The sequence below is a fragment of the Erythrolamprus reginae genome, chromosome 1 (genome assembly GCF_031021105.1).
Source record: "Erythrolamprus reginae isolate rEryReg1 chromosome 1, rEryReg1.hap1, whole genome shotgun sequence".
Classification (NCBI taxonomy): Eukaryota; Metazoa; Chordata; class Lepidosauria; order Squamata; family Dipsadidae; genus Erythrolamprus; species Erythrolamprus reginae.
This window is the reverse complement of record NC_091950.1, coordinates 148,201,389-148,222,177: the sequence shown is the minus strand read 5'-3', so window position 1 is coordinate 148,222,177 and position 20,789 is coordinate 148,201,389. Positions and strand designations below refer to the sequence as shown.

General features: G+C 44.0%; 1 protein-coding gene across 13 annotated transcripts in view; it reads left to right on the top strand.

Moving 5' to 3' along the window:
- The first annotated feature begins 1,606 nt into the window (after positions 1-1,606).
- Positions 1,607-20,789, top strand: part of LOC139154371 (rac GTPase-activating protein 1-like) — a 41,492-nt gene continuing 22,309 nt past the window's right edge. The window contains exons 1-7 of one of the 13 annotated variants that reach the window (XM_070728896.1): positions 1,607-1,752; positions 3,382-3,464; positions 8,531-8,733; positions 11,539-11,675; positions 15,628-15,703; positions 17,927-17,968; positions 18,834-18,911. In XM_070728896.1, coding sequence (XP_070584997.1) covers positions 3,383-3,464; positions 8,531-8,733; positions 11,539-11,675; positions 15,628-15,703; positions 17,927-17,968; positions 18,834-18,911 — 618 coding nt within the window. In that variant the 5' untranslated portion in view covers positions 1,607-1,752; position 3,382. Of the gene's footprint in view, positions 1,790-2,443; positions 2,466-3,378; positions 3,465-8,530; positions 8,734-11,538; positions 11,676-15,627; positions 15,704-17,926; positions 17,969-18,833; positions 18,912-20,789 lie in introns of those variants that run through there. The other 12 variants (XM_070728885.1, XM_070728921.1, XM_070728904.1 and 9 more) reach the window with 12 other exon arrangements.

Here is a 20,789-nt window from a genome sequence, read left to right as displayed (position 1 = left end):
TGACACATCCACCCTAGTTTCTGCCTCCATTAATATTTTTTTCTCCTTTAGGAGAAATATTCTATCCTTCCATTTTAATATTCTTCCAAATATTTCATTCTCTATCACAGTGGTTCTCAACCTGGGGGTCAGGATCCCTTTTGGGGTGTGAGTGTCAAATGACCGTTTCACAGGGGTTGCTTAAGACCATGAGAAAAGACAAATTTCCCATGGTATTAGGAACTAAAGCTTCTATTCTGGCACCTTGGAACATATTTTTACAATCTGTCCAATCAGGCGTTAACAGTGGGGTGTCCCTCTGACCTTCCTGCCAATTAGCTTAAAGCTCTGTTGGGAGAATTGGGGATAGACTTATGGTTGGGGGCCACCACAACATGAGGAACTATATTAAGGGGGAGACTGGTGAGTGCTGACTTTCTACACTGGATGCTCCTATGGGGGGGGGGAACTACCCCTCTGAAAATGAGGGAGGGCAGAAGGTAGGCTATATTGGCAATCCCCCCATAAATCCGCAAAGCTTCTTGACTTAAAGAAGTAACATAACCACAAAATTTCTCTTTAATCATCTATGGAGATTCTCAATCATTCAGGTCATGGTTGTCCGAACTGTGCTTTTTCAAAAGGCAACTTCAATGAAAATGTTTCTTATCAAATTTTATGCATATTCATATCGTTTAACACATTTACATTTCATAACTGATCTTATATAGTTCTTTTATAGTATTTCAAGTCTGGTGGCATAAGGTATTTTGTTGCGAGCAGAGGAGTGGAGGACTCTTCTTGTGAAATATTTCTGGACTCTCTTGATTGTATTAATGTCTCATATGCAATGTGTAATAAATTTAAGGGGTGTGCATAAGTACACCAGAGTGCCTTCCATCCCCTGTCTTAATGTTTCTTTTTTACTAGTATCATGTATATAATTATGACTGTAACTTGTTGCTTGTATCCTAAGATTTTTATTAATATGGATTGTTTCTTCATTGCTTATTTGACCCCTATGACAATCATTAAGTGTTGTGCTTCTCGACACATGTATCTTTTTCTTTTATGTACGCTGAGAGCATATGCACCAAGACAAATTCCTTGTGTGTCCAATCACACTTGGGCAATAAAATTCTATTCTATTCTATAAATATTATATCTTTGTATACCACCAATATGTACGTGACAAAACAAATAGTAAATAAAATAATGCAGGTTTCCAGACAGGTGAACTGTATTCCAAAACTGGTCCAACAAATGTTTTGTAAGCTCTGGTTAGCAGTGTAATATTGCCAAGAGAAGAAGCTGTGTAAGATTAGATTAACATCTCTTATTGCTTTTGGGGCAATGTTGTTACAGTGGCCTCTAGCACTTAGGTCATTGGATAGGAGTACTCAAGATCCTTGACAGAGTGAAGGTCATCTATAAGTTCGTTTCCTCCAAGTTCTAAAGCAAATGATTTTTTTTTTTAAAAAAATCCACGAAGCCTTTAAGCAAAATACAAGGCGTTTATTTGCATGCAACGTTAATAAATCTGAAAGCGCAAACATGCACCAGGTTTAGCCACTTTTAGCAATGGGGAAGAAGCTGGAAATTTTAAAGGAAGCCGAGAGACTCTGTTGAATCACACCCAATCGCCTTGAGAGGTGGGCGGGAACCGCTGTTTTTAAACCGAGGGGTCAGAGCCGGAGGGGTTTTCCTCGACTGGAGGAAACCAACATTTGCGATCGGCTGGGATTGATTAACGTTTAGAGGTTTGGCTGCAGGGTGTGTTTGTTTACAACTCAACTTTGCTCTATTGAGGGTATTTGTCTTCCTATATCTCCTATACCATTCTTCTTTTCCTATATTTCTTCTATTCTTTCATTGATATATTTTATTCCTATATCTTCTCTTCTTTCTTAGATATATTTTTCTATGAGTATATCCTATACAGTATAACCTTCATTATGTATTTACTATATGTATACCCACTATAACCCTCATTGTTTAATGGACAAAATAAGTAAAGTAAGTAAGTAAGTAAGTAAGTAAGTAAGTAAAGTAAGTAAGTAAGTAAGTAAGTAAGTAAGTAAGTAAGTAAGTAAGTAAGTAAGTAAGTAAGTAAGTAAGTAAGTAAGTAAGTAAGTAAGTAAATATTTGAAAAGTATGGCATGGGAGTTCGCCTTTTCTTTGCCCTTTCCTGTCCCAGTTCCCAGCCTGTGGCAAGGATAGTTTTTCTAGCTGAAAAACTTATATAGCATTAAGAAGTTAAAACTATGATTATAAAAAGCTAACGTTTAGAGTAGCTTTTCAGTCTGATATGTAATTGAATTAGAATTATCTACTAAGGGAAGGATTTAGAAGATGTTGGAGGAAGTAGGACCCATGGAGAGAAAGGGGAGGGATTAGAAGGGGAGGTAGAGAAGAAAGAGGTGGAGAGGAAAGAAAGAAGGTGGAGGAGAAGGTAGAGAGGGAGAGTGGAGAGAAGGAATAAGAAAGTAGGTATTTGAGGTGGAGTACCTGAGATAGAAAGAAGGGAGTGGAAAGAGGAAAGTAGGAGAGGAATATTATAAATAATAACAATAACAATAAAACAACAACTATTATTATTATTATTATTATTATTATTATTATTATTATGGTGCCCTTCTCCAAAGACTCGTTCAAATTAGAATCTGAATGTAAATTAAGTTTATTATTTTAATGTATTTAAGAGATAATACATGCTTATTGGTTTGTTTAGAAAGTATATGTGATGTTTTGTGTGAGTTTGAAGTGCAGGAAAAAAAGAAAACTTTACTCAAAAACAAAAAAAACCCCACAGGACTTTTGAGAACAAATGATAGAAATCCAACCATCATTTGGACTTCATTTTCCAGAATTTTACACAATGTGACTAACGCAGAGGTCTTCAAACTTGGCATAGCTAGTTGGAGAATTCTGGGAGTTTAAGTCCACAAATCTTAAAGTTGTCAAGTTTGGGGGGCCCTGGCGGACATCTGAGTATTCTGGGTGTAGTCATCATTTTGAGAAGTTTTATATCAGAATATATTTTTTTCTTTATACCATTTCCTCTCTCTTCTCTTAAAACATTGAAAGACTCCACAATAGGCTGACTCAGAATCAAACTGAAATTGTTAAATGAAGCAAAAAAGGGGTGGGAAGTCTTTTAATCAAACATTAATTTATCCGGAAAGCAGAGTCTACTCTACAACATATGCGAGGTGTCTTTTGTAGAATTTTTCAAACTGTGGTGACCTTGAGCTTGGCTACTGAAGGGAAGAAGCTGAAGACAATCTGTTTTATTGCTTCATAGTAGGCCTTGCCTTGTGCTGAGCCAAAAGCAAAAACAGTTCCTTGGCTGGTCCTGCTCTATCGTTTTTTAACTTCCTTCTCAATCCTTGTTTTTAGCAGGATGCATCGCTTTGGCCCACCGATTATGCAACATTTGAACCAGCTGCTGGAGCTGGCTGATTTCAACAGCAATGCTGAAAAAGGTGGGTTGGTTCCAGCTCACCTTCCTTTCATCTCTCACCCCCTCAGAGAGGGTTTGCAACTTGGGCGTCGTCCTCGATCCACAGCTAACATTAGAACACCATCTTTCAGGTGTAGCGAGGAGGGCGTTTGCACAGGTTCGCCTGGTGCACCAGTTGCGGCCCTATTTGGACCGGGAGTCACTGCTCACAGTCACTCATGCCCTCATCACCTCAACGCTCGACTACTGTAATGCTCTCTACATGGGTCTTCCTTTGAAAAGAGTTCGGAAACGTCAGATCGTGCAGAATGCTGGAGTTATTGTGGGGCTTCCAAGATCTGTCCATGTTTCGCCAACACTCTGCGGCCTGCACTGGCTGCCGATCAGTTTCCGGTCACAATTCAAAGTGTTGGTTATGATCTATAAAGCCCTACATGGCATCGGACCAGAATATATCCAAGACCACTTCTGCCACACGAATCCCAACGGCCTATTAGGTCCCACAGAGTTGGCCTTCTCTGGGTCCCGTCGACCAAACAATGTCGGCTGGCGGACCCAGGGGAAGAGCCTTCTCTGTGGCAGCCCCGGCCCTCTGGAATCAACTCCCTCCAGAGATTCAAACAGTCCCCACCCTCCTTGCCTTCCGTAAAACGCTGAAGACCCACCTTTGTCGCCAGGCGTCGGGATAATTACCACCTTCTCCCCCCTTTTTTATTATGTTTTCGACCTTACTGTATGATGGATTAGGTTGAATGTGTATGATTATATAGTTAGGGATTTTACTATTTATTAATGTTTTTTAAATTGATTTAATTTTTCTACTATTGGATTTGTAATGTATTGTATCACTGTTATGTTGTGAGCCGAGTCTTCGGTGAGGGGCGCAATACAAATCTAATAAACTATAACTACTTTGCCTCTGAATCTGTTAGCTTTAATGGCCAATTTTATTTAAGCCCTATAAGGGACTCCCAAGCCATAAAGCAACTTTATGACTTGTGACCTTCAACTCCCAGGATTCCTCAGGGAACCATGCCGGTTCAAGAATTCCGGGAATTGAAGTCCACAGGTTATAAAGTTGCCATAGTTGCCCACCTTTGCCCTAAAGTTATTACCTGCCTCCAGGGCCGCCGATAGATGGGTATTAGTGGGAGGGGCGTACCGGGCCCGGGAAAATTGAATAATGGGGGGGGGGGGGCGGCGCTTCTCCTGCTGAGCCCAGTCCTCTCCCGGTGGCTTTCGGCTCCTCCCGCCGAGGAGCTGCAAGGCTGGCCTTGGAGCCCCGCACGGCCAGCGTTCCCTCGTGCCCGGCGGGTTCCCCTTTCCTAAACCCCCAGCAGCCCCCTCCTTCCCTTCCCGCCCTCCTTCCCCGAGGCGTCCCTTGCCCATCATCCCCTGCCGGGCAATGGGGCAGCGGGACTGCTAGATGGGCAGCTCTTCCGGCGAGGGAGGGAGGCGCCAATTTGGCCAGGTAAGGAGACAGAGTATCGGGGAGGGGGGCACTCTGCGAGAAAAACGGGTGGACTGCCGAACAGAGGCCCCCTAGCCCCAGGGGACGCCCGTTTATGGGGGTTACCCAAAAAAAAAGGCGCACCCGGGAACAACCCGATCCCGGGGGCTGCTCAGCGGTGCCGCGGAACTGGCTGAGGAAAAGAAAGGCGAGGGGGGGAGGTAGCCAAGCCTGTCTATCCGCCCCCGTTCCCCCCTAAATCCGTCATTGTCGCCTCTGCCAGCGCCAGCCCGCGGGACAAAGCCGGCCACGTAGCCACAGCCAAATATGCCGCCTGAGAACGGCCCAATCCCGGGGGCTAGCAGGCAGGGCAGGCAGGCGAGCCCATCGGGGGTCCCACGCGAGGTGCCCCTTCCCTTTCCCTTTCACACGCAGCTTCGGGCCCCCTGAGCGTGTGCAGAGCGCCCCCAGCGCCGCCCCAGCCGAGAAACCCCCGCCCCCCTTTTTCCCGACCGGACGGAGCCCGCCGGGGGGGGTCCCACGCGGCCCCCCCTCCCCTCCCATGGAGCCCTGCCCTGTTTGGTGCCCGCTGGCCGGGCAACAGCCTCCCTCCCTCCCGTTTGCAGAGCTCCGCCGAGCAAAGTTCGGACGCCTTCCGGGCGCACGCACACATCCACACCTCCACCCCCCCGGGAGGAATTCGCCCCCCCGCCCAGAATTGGCCAGCCCAGCAATGCTGCCCTGCTCCCTTCGGAGGTGCGGAGAGGGCAGGGAGAGGAATTTAACCCCGAAAGTGGCCGCGGTTGCGCAGAAATTCCCCCGACCTTCGCTGGTTTCGGGGCAGGGAAGAGGTGGCCGTATTTACCTGGCTGATTCGGGGATGAGAGACTTGGATTGGGAAGTCCGAAAAAGACCCCCGGGATGGATGAGTGGAGGGAGAGGGAGAAAGAGAGAGGGAGAGAGGGGGGAGAAAGAGAGAGAAAGATATAGCAAGAGAGGGAGAGAGAGAAAGAGATAGGGAGAGAGGGGGGAGAGAAAGAGATAGCAAGAGAGGGAGAGAGAGAAAGAGAGAGGGAGAGAGGGGGGAGAGAGAGAAAGAGAGGGAGAGGGAGAGGGAGAAAGAGAGAAAGAGATAGCAAGAGAGGGAGAGAGAGAAAGAGAGAGGGGGGAGAGAGAGAGAAAGAGAGGGAGAGGAAGAAAGAGAGATGGAGAGAGGAGGGAGAGAGAGAAAGAGAGGGAGAGGGAGAAAGAGAGAGGGAGAGAGGGGGGAGAAAGAGAGAGAGGGAGAGAGAGAAAGAGAGAGGGAGAGGGGGGAGAGATAGCAAGAGAGGGAGAGAGAGAAAGAGATAGGGAGAGAGGGGGGAGAGAAAGAGATAGCAAGAGAGGGAGAGAGAGAAAGAGAGAGGGAGAGAGGGGGGAGAGAGAGAAAGAGAGGGAGAGGGAGAAAGAGAGAAAGAGATAGCAAGAGAGGGAGAGAGAGAAAGAGAGAGGGAGAGAGGGGGGAGAGAAAGAGATAGCAAGAGAGGGAGAGGGGGGAGAGAGAGAGAAAGAGAGGGAGAGGAAGAAAGAGAGATGGAGAGAGGAGGAAGAGAGAGAAAGAAAGAGGGATAGAAAGAGAGTGAGAGATGCTCAGTGAGCCTTTCTTTAAAGTTGCCTTTCTTTCTTTCTTTCTTTCTTTCTTTCTCTTTCTTTTGCTCTCTTGCTCTCTTGCTCTTTCATTCTTTTCTCTCTCTCTTGCTTTCTTTCTTTCTCTTGCTTTCTCTCCTTCCTTCCCTCCTTCCATTTCTTTCATTCCCCCTCTCTATTTTTATTTCTCTTTCATTCCCTTTCTTTCTTTCTTTCTTTCTTTCTTGCTCTTTTTCTTTCTCTCTTTTACCTTCCCTTCCTCTATTTCTTCTTTTCTTTCTCCTTCCTACCTTCTTCCCTCCCTCCCTTCATTCAGTCCTTCCTCTCTTACTCTCCCCTTTCATAAGTTTCCTTGCTTCCTTCCTCTGTTCCTGTCCCTTCCCCCTTTCTTTCTTTCTTTCTTTCTTTCCTTCCTTTCCTCCCTCCATTTCTTGCTTTCCTTTTCCTTCCTCCCTTCTTTCCTCCCTCATTCCCTTCTTTCCTTCCTCTCTTACTCTCCCCTTTCACCCCTCCCCAAAGAAGGTAAATTTCATACATAATTGGTATGTCGCAAAATAAAGTTTTAAAATGGCGGGGAAGGGGGGCCCCAGACACTTAGGCTGTATGGGGCCCCAAAATTCCTGATGGCGGCCCTGCCTGCCTCTTTCTGTGTCTCTGCTTTGTTAAGGGAAGATACAATTCTCAGTAGAGCCTTCTGATCTACAAGGTTTTTGTTGTTTGTCAGTATTCTTTTATGCAATACAGTACTGTCTATGAAAGCAGTCTTCCTCAGCCTTGAAGTTGCTAACTATCTTAGGATGAAACTTGTGTGTTGATTGGGAATTGTGAGTTTAGTCTTCTGGGTAGACTGAATTGAAGGGAAAAGGCATGAACTATGTCCTAAACATTTCTCTTACTTTTCATGAAGTATGGTAGCACAGTGGTTAGAGTGCAGTATTGTGGGCGATTTCTGCTGACCTCCAGCTGCCTGTAATTTGGCATTTCATATCTCATCAGCCGTCCATCCTTCTGAGGTCGGTAAACTAAGAACCCAAGTTGTTGGGGGCAATAGGCTGACTTTGTAAACCATTTAGAGAGGGCTGTAAAAGCACTGTCAAGTAGCAAATGAGCCATAAGTCCTATTGTTATTTGACCCATCCATGGAAGATTGGAATGACAAAACAATATTTGCAGGTCCCTTATTTTATTTGTTGAATGATGTGTCCCAGCTTTCTGCTCACCGACTGATCAGAAATTTCAGTTTTTGGATTGAAATAACACTGAAGCTGCCCCCACTGTATTTTTAAGTGTCAATAGATGCTTCATGTGGCATTTTAGAAACATAGAAGACTGACGGCAGAAAAAGACCTCATGGTCCATCTAGTCTGCCCCTATACTATTTCCTGTATTCTATCTTACAATGGATATATGTTTATCCCAGGCATGTTTAAATTCAGTTACTGTGGATTTACCAACCACATCTGCTGGAAGTTTGTTCCAAGGATCTACTACTCTTTCAGTGAAATAATATTTTCTCACGTTGCTTCTGATCTTTCCCCCAACTAACTTCAGATTGTGTCCCCTTGTTCTTGTGTTCACTTTCCTATTAAAAACACTTCCCTCCTGAACCTTATTTAACCCTTTAATATGTTTAAATGTTTCGATCATGTCCCCCCTTTTCCTTCTGTCCTCCAGACTATACAGATTGAGTTCATTAAGTCTTTCCTGATACGTTTTATGCTTAACACCTTCCACCATTCTTGTAGCCCATCTTTGGACCCGTTCAATTTTGTCAATATCTTTTTGTAGGTGAGGTCTCCAGAACTGAACACAGTATTTTCAGACTATTCACTCAAGAACAACTTAATATTTTATTCTTCTCTTTGTTCATTTTAACGTTTTTCCATCTTAGCTCATGTTATTCTTGGGTACATACAAGATACGTACGTATGTGCTTGCAAATTTTATTTACACATAGGTAATTCTGAGCCCTTGCCACCAGATCCCAATACTGACCCCACGCATCTCTCCAGAATATATTCAGATTGCCAAGGGTTTTGAGGAGATACGCCAGCGAAGCCGCCAGCTGGATCGCGATTTGCAGAAGGCAAAGCAGCAGTTACGTCAATCAGAAACGGAGAGTTCTGTGCTGAAGGTGAAGTTGAAACATGCCTGGAACCAAGTAGAGGTGGAAGTGAAGAAAAGACGTTTGGCAGAAGCTAAGCTGGAAAAGAAGGTAGATGAATTTTATTCTCTTTCTCATTCTCGGAATGGAGTGAGTGGAACAGAGAAGAAAATGAATAGTATCTCTTCTGGCAAGTAATAGATTTTAAGAAAAACAGCCCCTTAATCTGAAAACAAGAGTGAACCACCTCTAGTCTGTCAGCTATAATTGGGCTTGAATTCTTAATAGCACCAGAAAACATCCTGCTCTCCTATATCTCCTATACCTTCCTTCTATTCCTATATCTCTTCTTCTATTCTTTCATTGATATATTTTATTCCTATATCTTCTCTTCTATTCTTTCTTAGATATATTTTACTATGAGTATATCCTCTATAACCTTCATCATGTATTTTACTATGAGTATACCCACTAAAAACCTCATTGTGTATTGGACAAAATCAATAAATAAATAAATAAATAAATAAATAAACCATATTTCAGCTGTGTTGGTTGCCAATTGGTCTCCAGACGCAATTTAAAGTGTTGGTTATGACCTATAAAGCCCTACATGGCTTAGGACCAGGTTACTTGTTCTTACACCTGTCTGGAACCCGTATTGCATATCAGACATTAATACAATCCAGAGAGTCCAGAAATATTTTACAAGAAGAGCCCTTCACTCCTCCACTCGCAACAAAATACATTATTCAACCAGATATGAAATACTGGAATTAGACAATTTACAATTATATTGTCTCCGATCTGATCTACATGCAGTTCATAAAATCATATACCAAAATGTCCTTCCTGTTAATGACTACTTCACCTTCAACCGCAGCAATATATAAGTATGTAATAGATTCAAACTCAATGTAAACCACTCTAAACTCAACTGCAGAAAATACGACTTCAGCAACAGAGTAATCAATGCCTGGAATGCACTACCTGACTCTGTGGTTTCTTCCAACCCCCCCAAATTTTAACCTTAGATTGTCTACAGTTGATCTCTCCCCATTTCTAAGAGGCATGCATAAGCGCACCATAGTGCCTACCATCCCTGTCCTATTGTCTTCTTTTATTGTTTAGTTATGTTTATATAAACTACTACTATCATATACATGTTTGACAAATAAATAAAATAAATAAAAATACCTACGGGACCGTCTTCTGCCTCATGTATCCCAGCAGCCAGTCGGGTCCCACAGAGTTGGCCTTCTCCAGGACCTGTCAGCTAAGCAATGCCAGTTGGCAGGGCCTAGGGGAAGAGCCTTCTCTGTGGCTGCCCTGGCCCTCTGGAACCAACGCCCTCCAGAGTTCCGTACCGCCCCTACATTTCTGGCCTTTTGCAAGGCTCTAAAAACCTACCTCGGTCAGCAGGCTTGGGGCCATTGAGCTTAACATCTTGTTCCGGTTGTAGATGAGATTGTGTGATGGTTGTTGAATGAATGCTTTTTATACTATTGGAGTTTTAATTATTAGTTTTAGGGTTAGGTTGGGTTTCATTCATTATATTTTATTGTATTTCATTGTATTGTTGTTGTAAGCCTCCCTGAGTCTGTGGAGAAGGGCAGCAAAGAAATCCAACCAAATAAATAAATAAATAAATGTTTAAGAGCATGAGGCTGTTATCATCTTATAATAGTGTTAATGTTAACCTTTCTACCATACCTCATTCAGTGCCTCAGTTGCATTTTTATACTTCTCAAAAATGTTTTTGTGTAGGATGGGTAGAGAACAATGGCCCTCTTAACACTTGTGGACTTTAACAACCACAAGCAGAAAAAACAATTGTGGTTTAACAACCACAAGCAGAAAAAACAATTCCATTGAGGACCTGTATACTGCACGAGTCAAAAAGAGGGCGGGGAAAATATTTACTGACCCCTCACATCCTGGACACAAACTGTTTCAACTCCTACCCTCAAAACATCACTACAGAGCACTGCACACCAAGACAACTAGACACAAGAACAGTTTTTTTCTGAACGCCATCACTCTACTAAACAAATAATTCCCTCAACACTGTCAGACTTTCTACTAAATCTGCACTTCTATTTTACTAGTTTTTTCTCATCATTCCTATCATCCTTTTCCTCCCACTTAGGACTGTATGACTGTAACTTGTTGCTTGTATCCTAAGACTTTTTGTTAATATTGATTGTTTCTTCATTGCTTATTTGACCCCTATGACAATCATTAAGTGTTGTACCACATGATTCTTGACAAATGTATATTTTATTTTATGTACTTTGAGAGCATATTTATTTATTGATTGATTTATTTGATTTTTATGCCGCCCTTCTCCTTAGACTCGGGGCGGCTTACAACATGTTAGTAATAGCACTTTTTAACAGAGCCAGCATATTGCCCCCACAATCCGGGTCCTCATTTTACCCACCTCGGAAGGATGGAAGGCTGAGTCAACCTTGAGCCGGTAATGAGATTTGAACCGCTGACCTACAGATGTACAGTCAGCTTCAGTGGCCTGCAGTACAGCACTCTACCTGCTGCGCCAACCCGGCTCGAAAGACAAATTCCTTGTGTGTCCAATCACACTTGGACAATAAAATTCTATTCTTTTCTATTCTATTCTATTCTATTTTCTCAGAATTCCTGAGTCAGCCATGCTTAATCATAATTAAGCTTGAATCCCAGTTTAATGTAATTCATTCAGATGGTTCAGAATGAATTGTTGATGTAGAGTTAATGTGATCCTGAGAGTTCACGTGAGTTGAAAATAGTTAATTAATCTTACATCAAAGCAAGTCCTGAGAGAACACCCAGGCTCAAACCTCATTCCAGTTGCCAGCGGCTCTCTTAAACCTCATTTCATTCTTTTCATTAAGAGGGTCTATTTGTTCTCTTCCCTTCCAGAAATGCAAGTTGCAGCTTTTCTATGACTACCTGATGGCGGATCCACCGACCAGTCCCCTCACCAAAGATCAGCATGTAGACATGACCACTGCTGAAAGGCTGCATTTCAGACGCAGTAGCCTACTGCCTAGAAAACAGTGAGTCTTAGAAGATCAAGCTTCAGTTGAAAAGCTTTGACGTGGCATTTTTGTGCATGCAATCTTACACAAGAATTATGATCCCCAGATCTTCCCATAGCAATTCAATCTCCCTCTGGAAAGGTGATATAATTTGTCTCCATTATTGCACATTATTAAAACACTTGAACTAAATTTGATGTCCGGGTTCCAAATAGCATAGAGAATCAAATCAGAGTCCAAGGCAGAGTATTCCTCAATGTTCCAATTTATTAGCAGAGCCATGTTGGCACATCTGGGAGAAACCCAAATCTGAAGTCCCAGGGGTTTCTCCACTCAGTTGAAAGCTCAATCTCTTGTCCCCACACCCCCAAGTCCATCACGTTGACTAATCTTCATCTGCCAACTTGGCAGCAACTCCCATCTCCTTCCGTTCAGGTGCAGAAGTGCAAAGACAAAGGATGACCTTGACAATCTAGAAGGAATTTGTTATGGCTACATGCAGGCATCCCTCATGCAATGTCCCCTGCCAAATGGCCATAGCTAAGAATATATTGCATAAAGTGTGGCAGGCCAAAGACCTCAACTAAAATGGCTTCGCCCTGACATTTGAAATGTTCCGGTTTGGGATGACTCTGGCATTCGTGTCACCAAGGATGGCAAAATTAAGCAAAGTTTATTTGCCCATCCTCTCCTGGGACTTCTCCAGTTGCAAACAGCATAAAGGAAATTATTGCAATCTGCCCAATCGATGATTGGCACTTTCCACTAGATCAATGGTGGACAGTTAAAAAAACTCATTCCCTTCTGCCTGTCACACAACACTTTTCCTTCAGAGTTTTCCAAGTCAGGAATTCCCTTCAAAAGCAAAAGCCATGGGAGCGACAAGGAGGTGGGAAGAGCACCTGGCATTAGATCTTCCCCTCTGAGATTGGTGTTCCATCCCCAACCCTGTAGAGGGGAATCAAAGTAATTCTGGAACGCTGCACAATTACACAGAATTGCATTCCAAGTATGGGGGCAAAGTGGTTAGAGTGCAGTTCTGCAGGCTACTTCTGTTGATTGCAGGCTACCTGCAATTTGGCAATTCAAGTCTCATCAATCTCAAGGGTGACCCATCCTTCCATCCTTCTGAGGTTGATAACACAAGGACCCAAATTGTTGATGGCAATATGCTGACTCTGTACACTGCTTAGAGAGAGCTGTAAAGCAGTGTACAGTGTTCCCTCGATTTTTGCAGGTTCAAACTTCGCGAATAGCCTATACCACGGTTTTTCAAAAAATATTAATTACAGTGATCCCTCGGTTAGCGCGGGGGTTACGTTCCAAGACCTCCCGCACTAACCGATTTCCGCGTTATACTGGATGCGGAAGTAAAAACACCATCTGCGCATGTGCGCCATTTTTTTCATGGCCGCACATGCGCAGATGGTGGAGTTTGCGTGTGAGTGGCGGGGAAGACCAAGGGAAGGTTCCTTCAGCCGCCCAACAGCTGATCTGCTCCGCAGCGCGGAAGCAGCGAGGAGCCGAAGATGGGGTTTCCCCGTTGCCGCGCTGCGGAGCGGATCAGGTGTTGGGCGGCTGAAGGAACCTTCCCTTGGTCTTCCCGCCAGATCACTTGCCGCTTGCCGCTTGCCAGTCCACGCCCCCCTGGATGAGCGGCCCCGCATGGCCCCAGCGCCGGACTCCGTTGCCGAACGCCGAAACCGGAAGGGGCGAGGTGGGGGGGGGAGAACGGGAGGCTCAGCATTCCGTCAGTCGCAGCGCTGGCTGTCAACTTTTCTTTTTAGCACTGGGGAGGCAAGTCAGCTCCTGCCCAGTTTTAAAAAGAAAAGTTGACAGCCAGCGATTGTTCCGCTGCCGCCAACATGGCCTGGCTGGCAGCGGAAGATGTAACGGAGCCCACGGGGGATTCGCCTTCCTCCCACCCACAGCCGAGACTGATCGTGGGCTCCTTCGCAACCTCGGAGAGCTTCCAGGGCATGAAAGCTCACGAAAACCAGGAAGCTCTCCGAGGTTGCGAAGGAGCCCACGATCAGTCGGCTGCGGGCGGGAGGAAAGCGAATGCCACGGGGCTGGGCTCGGCTCCCCCCTCGGCTCCCTCCCTTACCAGCCCCGCCGCGGAAGGCTCCATTCTGTTCCCTGCCGGCCCGATTGAGCGGCCGGCGGTCTCCATTCAGGGAGCAGAATGGAGCCTTCCGCGGCGGGGCTGGTAAGGGGGGGAGCCGAGGGGGGAGCCGGGCCCAGCCCCGTGGCATTCGCTTTCCTCCCGCCCACAGTTGACGTCCACCCCCTCCTCGGTGTCCCCGGCACCCAGCGTCCCCCACGCCGCCTCCACCTCCCGGTAATGCGCCCGACCTCTGCCTCTCTCTTTCTCTCTCATATACCACGCCGGCAACAGGGAGAGAAAGAGAGAGAGAAATAGCGTGGACTTATTTTTTATTTTTTAATATTTTATTTTTTTAATTAATATTTTTTGAAAAACCGCGTTGCAGCGTTTCGCGCTAATCGAGACCGTGCTAATCGAGGGATCACTGTATAAAATACTTCGCAGTTTTTTTCTATACCACGGTTTTTCCCGCCCGATGATGTCATACATCATCACCAAACTAATATTTTTTGCAAATAAATAACAAAAAATAATTACTGTTAATAAATAATTATGTTTATAAATATCAGGATCACTAAGTGTCTTGTTCAATGGTGAGTACCAGTAATAATGGTGAGTAAATGGTTGTTAAGGGAATGGGAAGTTGTAATTTAGGGGTTTGAAGTGTTAAGGGAAGGCTTGTGATACTGTTCATAGTCAAAAATGGTGTATTTACTTCCACATCTCTATTTCGCGGAAATTCGACTTTCGCAGACGGTCTCGGAACGCATCCCCCACAAACTCGAGGGAACACTGTATATAAGTCTAAATGCTATTGCTATGTTATAATTTTTTTCTGATTATTAAAATTAATTGGTATAATGGATTATCTCTATTATACAACTCTGCAAAATAAATACCAGTGACAAAGGAGGAAAATTCACAGATCAAGAGGGAGTAAGGCAGCACGTGGACCTTATATAGCATTTAATGAATTTATAATCTATTGTGTTACCTTAAGAGGTTTTTAAAAAATATTTCCCTGGTTTTTCCATGATAGAGGAGAAACAAGTAAAATTGTACAGGTAGTTCTACCCACTTCTTATTAGAAATGTTTGCTTGGATCCATGCACATACCGGTAATTGAGCCAAACGTGATAGAGTCATTCCTGCGTTTTCTTTCAAAAACTCCAGTATTTTATTATTTTGGTTCTTCACAGTATCCTAGATATGCCAAATCGTTTCCAGGATTTCTTCTACGTATCATGAAGAAGGTCTGATTTCAGCATAGATTATCAGGCCATTGATATTGTTCTCTTTAAAAAGTATAAATGTGTCTGTAATTCCTGCTGGTCTCCCCAAGAATCCTGGAAAAAAAGAAGCAGAGGAATGTTGTGGTAGAAGATTCCTGCCCTGAGTGGGGTGGGATAGTAGCATAGTCTACGGAGAGGGGGGTGGGATAGTAGCATAGTCTACGGAGAGGGGGGTGGGATAGTAGCATAGTCTACGGAGAGGGGGGTGGGATAGTAGCATAGTCTACGGAGAGGGGGGTGGGATAGTAGCATAGTCTACGGAGAGGGGGGTGGGATAGTAGCATAGTCTACGGAGAGGGGGGTGGGATAGTAGCATAGTCTACAGAGAGGGGGGTGGGATAGTAGCATAGTCTACGGAGAGGGGGGGTGGGATAGTAGCATAGTCTACGGAGAGGGGGGGTGGGATAGTAGCATAGTCTACGGAGAGGGGCGGCATACAAATCTAATAAATAATAATTATTATTCATTGCATTTTATCCTTCTATAATTATCGTTCGAGCTCTGCTTAAATGGGACTCAGAAAACAAATGGAACATACTCATTTTGCATCCCTTCTGATGTACTTTCCCAGGGGATTGTGTCCAATAGAAGAAATTGATACCTCGATTCTATCTGACATCAGTTCTGACCACTTGGATGAGGAAGTGGTAAGTTCCATGGGTTTGGGGTTTTTTTTTGTTTTTTTTAGGCTGGACATGGGAGAAATGAAAAGGCTTAGGTCAAAATTGCTAAGCTTCTTAGAGCTGGAGAGATGTGTTATCAGTAGGTCTGTAAAATTATATATTCGGTCCAAAATGTTCACTTGGCCTGGTAGCACATAAGGATTCCTTCCAACAAGATATCAGAGTCTACACAGGGATCACAAAGAAAATGTACAAGGATGACTAATGCAGTCCACTGTATTGCACAGAGTCACTGTAAGAAAGAAATGTGCATATATGATGTGTGAAGGGGGAAATGGCTAGTAACACAAAACAAGCAGATTGATTCTATTTATTGATTGATTGATTTTGTCCAATACACAATGAGGGTTTTAGTGGGTATACATATAGTAAAATACATGATGAAGGTTATAGAGGAGATACTCATAGTAAAATATATCTAAGAAAGAATAGAAGAGAAGATATAGAATAAAACATATCAATGAAAGAATAGAAGGACAGATAAAGGAATAGAAGAAAGGTATAGGAGATATAGGAGAGCGATAGGACAGGGGATGGAAGGCACTCTAGTGCACTTGTACTCGCCCCTTACTGACCTCTTAGGAATAGGTCAACCGTAGATAATCTAAGGGTAAAGTGTTGGGGGTTTGGGGATGACACTATAAAGTCCGGTAATGAGTTCCACGCTTCGACAACTCGGTTACTGAAGTCATATTTTTTACAGTCAAGTTTGGAGCAGTTAATATTAAGTTTAAATCTGTTGTGTGCTCTTGTGTTGTTGTGGTTGAAGCTGAAGTAGTCGCCGACAGGCAGGACGTTGCAGCATATGATCTTGTGGGCAATACTTAGATCATGTTTAAGGCGTCTTAGTTCTGAGCTTAGTTCTAATTCTGCAACAAATGAAGTGCCAATTCATCAGTTGTTCATAGGCTTTTCGTGGATTAAATAGGAAGCACAGTTTCTTATTGCATTCTGTAAACAAACACACCCATGCATGAAAGCCTGGATCCCAGCCACTAACTGCCTGATGTGTATGGCCATAATTTACATTATGTGCTGAATTTCATTTCTTTCTAAACTTTGGTTTCACTGTTCTACTCCCAACTATTTCAATCATCGCCTTTGGCGTGTAGAGAATTTCTCTTCTTCTCAAGGTTGCGTCAGTGCATTTGACAAAGTAGATGGTTATCTGCAGGCTTTTATAATCAACGTTGTTAGCAACAGCACTTATATACCGCTACGTGGTGCTTTACAGCCCTTTCTAAGTGGGTTACAGAGTCATCCTGTTGTCCCCCAACAATCTGGGTCCTCATTTTAGCGACCTCGGAAATATGGAAGGCTGAATCAACCTTGAGTCTAGTGATAATCAAACTGCTGAATTGCATGCAAAAGTAGCCTTCAGTACTGCACTCTAATCACTGTGCCACCACAGTGCACTTTATTATATCTGCTGCTCAATTATTAGCAACTCTGTCTTCGATGCCACAAGACTTCAATGTTGCGGGAAAGCAAACCAACAAAACTAAAGACTTTTGTGTGTCTCTGCCTTCTCCTATTTTTATTACTGGGTGTGAGTACCGTTTTGTTGCTCCATGCTATACTTCTTCTTTTTTTAATAGACTTTATTAATTTTCATAAAAACTAACATACAAACAAACACACATTTAACATAAAATTGGGCTTGCAATTTCCCCTCTTATCATAGAAGTCACTTTCCCATACAGAAAGGAAAGTACAGTACTTAGCACAGAAATCAGAATTAATCTAAAACAACCCAATCTTATAAAAAAAAAACCTTAAAAACAATTTCCTCAACCAACTCATCTCACACACTAATTTGTCATACCAATCATCCAATCAATGGCAGGGGCTGGAATAAGATGACCAGTTCAACAGCATTTGTCGGCACAAATGTGTTTTCAAGTTATTTTGAAAGGATGGGAGAGTAGAAACCATATAGGTCTCCGTGGGGGAAGTTGATTCCAGAGGGCGGAGGCCACCACAGAGAAGGCCCTTTACCGAGGGCCCACCAGCTGCCATTGTTTGGCTGACGGGACCTAGAGAAGGCGAATTCTGTGGACCCTAACCGATTGCTGGGAGAGGCAGGAGATGGTCCCAAAGGAAATGATTGTTATTGTAAGTAATTTGTGGATAACATATCTCCATGTCCTCCCTCAAGCTTTTTTTGTTTGTTTGTTTGTTTTCAAGGATATAAGGATGATCAGACCTGTCAAAAGCAAAAACAGAATGGTAAGTGAAAATGCCATGGCAGAATAGTTGTTTGTTTGTCTTGTTTCCTACAGCACTCAAAGAACTCTCAGCAGCTTATAAACTCACTATTGCTGGACAGGGGAAAGCAGAGTTTTGTACATGCAACCACAGTGTCTTTTAATTTCAAATCTCTCAAAAGTTTGACACCTACACCGATTTTTTTTACCTACCAATCTTTTGTAGGATAGAAGAAACAAAAAAATATTTATACAGTGGTACCTCATCTTATGAACGCCTCTTCTAACAAACTTTTCAAGACACGAACCAGGTGTTTAAGATTTTTTTGCCCCTTCTTCCAAACTATTTTCACCTTACGAACCCAAGCAGCTGCTGCTGGGATGAAGGGGTTTCTTTTTCCCCCTTTTTTTGAAGAAAGAAAAGGGAGGGGCAGCTTGGAGGAGTAAAGATTTTGCATGCTTGCAAAAGCACTGAAACGGTGTCTTTTTAAGAAAGAAAAGGGAGGGGCAGCTTGGAGGAGTAAAGATTTTGCATGCTTGCAAAGGCACTGAAACTGTGTCTTTTGAAAAAAGAAAAGGGAGGGGCGCCCCCTTGCCTTTCTTCCTTCCCACTCACCCTTTAGCCTAGCCTTGCTTCTTCCACCCGCCCCCTTTAGCTGCTCCTCCCTGCCCTCTGTTCGCCTCCCTTCTAAAGTTTGGGATTTTCCTGAAGGATTTGCACACATTATTTGCTTTTACATTGATTCCTTTTACATTGTTTCATCTTACGGACTTTTCACCTTACGAACCGCCTCCTGGAACCAATTCAGTTCGTATGATGAGGTACCACTGTACTTCCATGTAATAAGCTCATGCGGTTTTCATGCTTACATTTTTTTTTCTTCCAGCGTTTGTCCCTGGCCCCCTTGGTTCAACCATCAGTAGCAGCCAGGCACTCACAGCGCTCCGGAGCTTTTACTAACAATGTACGTATCCGTCAATCAATGCACAAGTGAAAAGGTATTCAAGATGTAATCTGCCATTCTTGCCATTATCAAACCTGCTATTTCACTGAATGGCTGGGCAAAAGAAATGAGATAATGTGATATTGCAAAGCAGAAACTTAAATTTGACATCAAATAAGGTAGGGAAGGGCCAAGAGAAAATGATAGCCCTCTTAAGTCCTGATTGGTATGATCACTAAGCTATAAAGGCATCAGCTATTCAGCCTCAAGCTTGGTGATTGCTTGATCCTTATCAGTCCAGCTAGGGCAGTGATGATAAACCTTTCTTGGTTCGCATGCCAAAAGCAGGTGTGTCCGTGTGTTAGCATGCGTGCATGCACAATCCTGGGATGGTTAAAAAAATGGCCAAACAGGCAAACCGGAAGTTCGGGAAAATGGATTTCTGTTTTGCCTGTTGTGCTGTTTTTTGTATTCTAAAGGCTTCATGGAAGCTTCCTGAAACCCCAGAGTGTGAAAAACAGCACAATGGACAAACCGGAAATCTGTTTTCCAAACTTCCGGTTTGCCCGTTGGGCAGTTTTTGGGCAAAACGGCCTTCCACAAGGCCAAAGTTCAGCTGGAGCTGACATAGGGCAATGCCTCGCATGTTCTCTGATATGGCACTGCGTGCCACCTGGGGCACGCGTGCCATAGGTTCACAATCACGGACCTAGAGTCTTCTATAGTGTTTTTCTGGCAACCACTTGGCCTGTCCTGATAAGAGTTTTGTGCTTCCTCCAAGATAATCCGAGAGATTAAGGGAGGAATGGCAGGAAGCTGGCCGGGATTAAAGGGGGAATGGCAGGAAACTGGCTGGGCCTTCGTGCCGCTCTCAAATTTCCTGGGAAATTTTTCCAGGCTCAGGTTCTTAAGTAGAAAATGGTTCTTAAGTAGAAGCAAAAAAATCTTGAGCACCCGGTTCTTATCTAGAAAAGTTCTTAAGTAGAGGTACCACTGTATTCATATTTTCAATTCAGCAAAAATATGTTATACAGTAATACCTCATGATACGAACTTAATTGGTGCAAGGAGGAGGTTCGTAAGACGAAAGGTTTGTAAGACGAAACATTGTTTCCCATAGGAAACAATGTAAAGTCATTTAATCCGTGCAACCAAAAAACCCCCCGCAAAAAACCGGCTTTCAACGACTGCTGGGAAGCCGCGCGGCTGTTTTAAAAGGTGACAGCCGGCCTGGGGGGGCTTCCCAGCACCCCCCCGAACCCGGGGTTCGGGGGGGGTGCTGGGAAGCCCCCCAGGCCGGCTGTGACCTTTTAAAACAGCCGCGCGGCATCCCAGCTGTCTCCCAAAGCCGAACGCCAAAGCCGAACTTCCGCGTTCGGCATTCGGAGACAGCTGGGAAGCTGCGCGGCTGTTTTAAAAGGTGACAGGCAGGCTGGGGGGCTTCCCAGTAACCTCTCGAACCGAACCCGGGGTTCAGAAAAATTTTGCCTCTTCTTACGAACTTTGTTCGAGTTACGAACCGGCGTTCGGGAGGCTTCTGGGAAGCCCCGCCGCCCGGCTGTCACCTTTTAAAACAGCCGCGTGGCTTCCCAGCAGTCTCCGAACGCCGGTTCGTAACTCGAAAAAAGTTTGTAAGAAGAGGCAAAATTTTTCTGAACCCCGGGTTCATATCACGAGTTGTTTGTAAGACGAGGGGTTCGTATCTTGAGGTACCACTGTATATATTTGTAGATTTTTACGGGTATAGGTATATAGATTGTTGTGAGTTTGGGTTTTTTCCCATGTAATATTTTGAGTGTCTTTGTGACATTTCGGCGAAATCACATTCACCATCTTCAGGCTGAAGTTTTTGGCTTTGTCCTGCTCTGAGTATGTGCATGTATATATATGTGCATGTAT